The sequence below is a fragment of the Trypanosoma equiperdum genome (assembly GCF_001457755.1).
Source record: "Trypanosoma equiperdum strain OVI genome assembly, contig: ctg_355, whole genome shotgun sequence".
In the NCBI taxonomy this organism is placed as follows: Eukaryota; Euglenozoa; class Kinetoplastea; order Trypanosomatida; family Trypanosomatidae; genus Trypanosoma; species Trypanosoma equiperdum.
The window spans coordinates 37,731-42,410 of NW_027124260.1; the positions used below are offsets into that span (position 1 = coordinate 37,731).

Consider the following 4,680-nt stretch of genomic DNA (forward strand, 5'->3'; position numbering starts at 1 on the left):
GTTAATTATCTGCTCCGGGTTAACGCCGCGCTGAAGCAGTTTTCTCACAACGCATAACGCCTTTTGCACTGGTTCTGCGGCTGTGGGTTGTGAGCGCTGAAGTGGTGACCCCACTAGGTATGCAATAGAAGCTAAGCATTCCAAAACACGTTGATCGTCTGCCACAGTGGGAGAAAGACGTTCCTCTCCTGAAGATCCAATTAAACATGTGTCAATGCTACTTGCAACGGGAGAGTCCGAGTGCATCCTCATAGAGTTACCAACAGAAAATATTTCAGAGAACTCCCGTCGCCTTTGGGTAGTCGCAGACTGGTGAACATGGGCGATGTTCAGTGGTACGGTCGCCCCATCCCCGCAGGAACGGGCGCCGAGTAGATAATCTTCATCTTCAGCCCATCCTCCTGACACGGACGTTTCACCCACTGCCTGCATCGGATAAAATTTAGGCTGGTTAATAATAAGGGGGAAAGGGGGAGTTTGTTAACTCAGCGTACAGAAGAACTCACACCTAAAAAACCCAGCTCCCAACAGTGAGACAGCGGGCCACAGGTGGCATATTGCCACGAAGTTTTATGCATGCCCCTAGCAACAACCCACACACTCATTCCACGTATTTCAGTTGGGTTGGGATAACGGAAACACAAACAATAGGATAGTTTAGATTACCGATACCGGTATGAAGAACGTGTGAGAAACTTACGTTTTCTAGCACCTCTCGCTTTCACCAGAAAGCCGCACTTCTCCTGCGACAACAGCATCGGTCGTGCAAGCCAAAGTGTCGCCAGCGGTAGCAGAAACTGCTTCTTCTTTTTCAAGGTATCGATCGAGAAATACGAATAAGACAAGCACACAAAAGACAACAAACGCGGCGGCTCGGAACATAACCCTAGGTCCCAGCCACTCATAGATGGCCCCCCCAAGAACGCTGCCAGTAATCGGTCCGATGCCGTTGACAAAGAAATATAGAAACCCCGTTGCAGAGTTGGAGAGGTTCGGCGGGAAAACGGTATTAACAATATGCACACCCGGCAACCACGTGAAACCGAACGTGATGCCGTGAAGTGGTTCCAGCAGTAATACCAACCACGGATTCTGCAACAGAGAATATCCAACGACACGAAGCATCCACGTGGCCATAGATATCGAAAGCATCTGACGGTCGGTGAAGAGTTCCTGAAAGTATTTAGCGTTCTGAAATATGGGAATTTCGGTGCTGACGGTCAGGGCAAGCGACAGCCCCATCAGAACCTTTGACCCACCGAGGGTCTCCAAGAAAACAAACAGAAAGTTATTGACGAGTGCAAACCCGGCGCCCATAAAACATGAGGCAGTGAGGAACAATAGTAAACGCCTATGATGAAGTACGAAAAGAAACACCTCATGAAATTGCATCGGGGTCCTCTCCACCACTTCATATGGCTTCGACCTTAAAACACAGTAGAGCACGCCCACTTGGCCGGCCGCAAACAAAAAAGACGCCAAAGCCCATGTGGACGTTAAATCAACCGTAGTTGCAGATACGGCACTTCCAACACCCCAACCAAGAGCTCCGAAGGAACGTAATGCCCCCCAATCCTTTACTCTCCCCTCCTTAGGGAATATGGAAAGTGTATGCTGATCCAGAAGTGGGCTAATAGGGGATCGGGTCACCACAAGTAAGTGAAACGAGATGAGCGCTGCCACGGTTGTGTTGCTCAGCAAAAAGACAGCAGTGAAAAATGAGCTTGCGATGCAACACATTACAAGAATGTGACTCGAACACTGAAAACGATCGGCTATGTACGTGACGGTAGGGAAAAGCACGGTATTTGCTAGAGGTGTGAACGACAGCAGCAGTCCAATGTGGCTTGGGCTCATACCTTTCGATGTGAAAATGACACCGTAAAAGGCGATAACGGACCCAAGAGCAAAATAATAACCAAAGTAACCCACCTTAGCTGGGAAAACACTGATAGCGGGCGCGCCATTAACAGCGCTGACAACATTACATCCTCCTCCCGGGAACATAACGGCTTCCTCACATTCCTCATTCTGCTTGCCGTCAGCGCTTCCTACCGCTGATAGGAGTGCACACTTCTCTTCCTCCAAATTAGTTTGCCATGCTGTCAAACTTTTCGTGGAAGCGTTTCTATTGTCATGCCCTCCAGCGGCCCCTTCCATTTATTAACGTCACAGCTCCGAAGAGCGTATCTAACCCAGGGAAAAGGGAAAATGCAAGGAATATATATATATATATATACATATGTGTGTGAAAATTTGACCACCCTGTCCATAACGACACGAATTGTGTCCTGACTGTTGAGCTAAAAGGGCACAGAGGTAGAAGATGAGAGGTGGGGGTGTGTTCCGAACAGTGCAACCAGGGACAATATCAGGACGACATCCATACATAACGCCGCCTATTATGTGCCACCGTTACTTCCTAAAAAAGAACAGTTTGATTTCGTGTGAAGATCAGAGCCTTTCCGTAAGGAAAAGACATGGGGAAGAGTGGTCTCCTCCATTCAACCTAACTCTCTGTATTCAGAGCAGCCTCGCGTAAAGAAAGCTCCCTCATTAGCTCCTCCGCACTTATTGCTCGAATTTCTTTACCCACCTGTTTCATCCTACTGAATGTCTGGACTGTGGGGGTTCCGTTAACGAGTTGGTAGTCAACTAACGATCGCGCGCTAACATCTTTTGTATTCACACTGTACCACGCAATACGGCGGTTTTCTTTTTTGCATTGCTCCGATACCTGTTTGTACATTTCCGCCAATGAGAGGCACGGGATGCATCCGTGCTTCCAGTACTTAACCACCATAATTTCGTCTTTGTGTTCAATGAGTTTGCTCAAGAAATCCCTCTCACTCTTTATGGCTGGGAGTTTTGTTGCCTCAAGAAACCCGCCCTTTTCAAACTCATCAATCCACTTGGGAAAGTTTTCCTGCATGTAGCGCTCGTACTCGCTACCGCTAAGGTTCTCCGGCAGTTCACGATTGCCAAAGATGCGACGAATAATGTTTTGGGTCATTTCTGAAAGCAATTGGGAAACAAAACAGGATACTTCACACACAATAGAAAAAGGTAAAGATGCCGGGGAAGAGGTGTGAAAGCAAAAACTATATATTCATACATACCGCTCTTAACCACGTGGAAGTCAGAATATGGAGTGATGGCAGTGGGACGAGCGTGTAGGGAGCGGTAAAAGAAAGGGGAATGATGATCTCAAATGAAGGAGATGATTCAAAGGGAAAGAATGAAAGCATTGGAAGGAAAATCATCCTTTTGCCAATGTGAGCCAGTGCAAACACTCATGAAGTAGTGCAGACCTCCATCCACAAAAAAAAAATGATGGTAAGCAACAAAAAGACGATGGCAGTTACAATTTTCACCCTATTACCTTCGCTGCCCCGTGTGTACCTGCTTGACTGCATTTGACTCAGGAGGAGGATTCCCGGATGCAACTGCATGCGTAACAAAGCAAATGCAAGCTGATTAACAACTACAAACGATAAATGAGATGACTTCCCCTTGCCCAGTTTTTCTCCCCTCTTGTGTGCCTTCCTCTGCGCACACTACCGGCATTGTCTCTGTTTTCACAATAAATCACCATCACCTTTACTTACTCCGACAAGCCCTTTGGCCAGTGCCCGTAGTACCGCACGTGCCGTAGCTTCCACCACAACTCACTGTGAAAATGTGGGTCCGTAAAGTCCGACTCCCGCAGCTCTGCACGAGAGTTTGACAGCCGCGACTGTCCTGGGGACATCATTGTGACAGTCAGGTCAAGCCCCTCGTGCTCGGGGTGGCGGTCTGAGAACCGCATCAGCCGCAGCCAAGGGTCGCGTGCATCGGACTCCTCATCTGTTTTTCCATACACATTAACGTCCCAGAATGGTTTGTTGTTCTTTATGCTGTGAAAACCACGGATGGTTAACCACAAGAGTACAATGAACGGAACCCCGTAGGCGCTTATGGAGTAGTTAAAGAATTTATCTGGGCTCTCCTTCCAATGGGCATAGAGGCGGCGGTGCCAGCGGCGTCTGGTCTTGCGAGTGATCTTTTCCGTGGCCTCCATGCGGTTAATGTAATACACCGCATCGTGATAACTCGGGGGGTCGTTGGGTGTTGTAGGCATCACACCAGCCGGGATTATAACCCCGCCATACTCGTCAATCTCATTAAGGTTGTACGTCTCAAAGTTGGTAACATGCTTCAGATGGTCTAGCCCAGGGGCACGCCAGCGTATCACCTCGCCGCCGGGCAGCACGCGTTGCAGGTAAAATTGGTTGTCTCGAGTGCGTATCAGTGAAACATCCGTCTCCGTTCCATTTCGAACCGGCCGTCCATACTTGTCAATGTATACAAGTGTAGTAACAGCAGGGCGTGGTGTGATGATGGTGCGAATGTAACGCCTACTGCAGCAGCAATACGAACACGCACCATCCCCTACGTATTGCACGGTAGAAACACTGGTGACAGATAAACTGAGAAGAGCTGGTCTCACCAACCCAACCCTAGTGTAACTAGACTGCCGCGGGGCAGTTGTGAGAACCCGGTGTCCCACCACCATCTCTAACGAGGCTTCCCTTTCAGGATAACCGATGAGGAAATCAGTAGAACTTTACATAGAAAACTGGTTACAACATAACGTCGATTATACATGCAAATGTATTGCTATACATCACGAGGGGGGGG

At 48.5% G+C, this 4,680-nt stretch overlaps 4 protein-coding genes across 4 annotated transcripts in view; all 4 read right to left on the reverse strand.

Moving 5' to 3' along the window:
- Positions 1-432, reverse strand: part of TEOVI_000139100 (uncharacterized protein) — a gene marked incomplete at both ends in the record, with an annotated part of 477 nt that extends 45 nt beyond the window's left edge. The window contains one exon of the mRNA XM_067224624.1: positions 1-432. Within this exon, the coding sequence (XP_067080725.1) occupies positions 1-432 (432 nt within the window).
- A 273-nt stretch (positions 433-705) lies between these two features.
- TEOVI_000139200 (major facilitator superfamily, putative) lies at positions 706-2,160 on the reverse strand (the record flags this gene model as incomplete). The annotated part of the gene is made up of 1 exon (XM_067224625.1): positions 706-2,160. One exon carries the CDS (start codon positions 2,158-2,160, stop codon positions 706-708), a length of 1,455 nt encoding a protein of 484 aa, XP_067080726.1.
- A 349-nt stretch (positions 2,161-2,509) lies between these two features.
- On the reverse strand, positions 2,510-3,013 carry TEOVI_000139300 (thioredoxin, putative; the record flags this gene model as incomplete). Its single annotated transcript, XM_067224626.1, has 1 exon — positions 2,510-3,013. One exon carries the CDS (start codon positions 3,011-3,013, stop codon positions 2,510-2,512), a length of 504 nt encoding a protein of 167 aa, XP_067080727.1.
- A 591-nt stretch (positions 3,014-3,604) lies between these two features.
- TEOVI_000139400 (uncharacterized protein) lies at positions 3,605-4,555 on the reverse strand (the record flags this gene model as incomplete). Its single annotated transcript, XM_067224627.1, has 1 exon — positions 3,605-4,555. One exon carries the CDS (start codon positions 4,553-4,555, stop codon positions 3,605-3,607), a length of 951 nt encoding a protein of 316 aa, XP_067080728.1.
- Between the last annotated feature and the right edge of the window lie 125 nt (positions 4,556-4,680).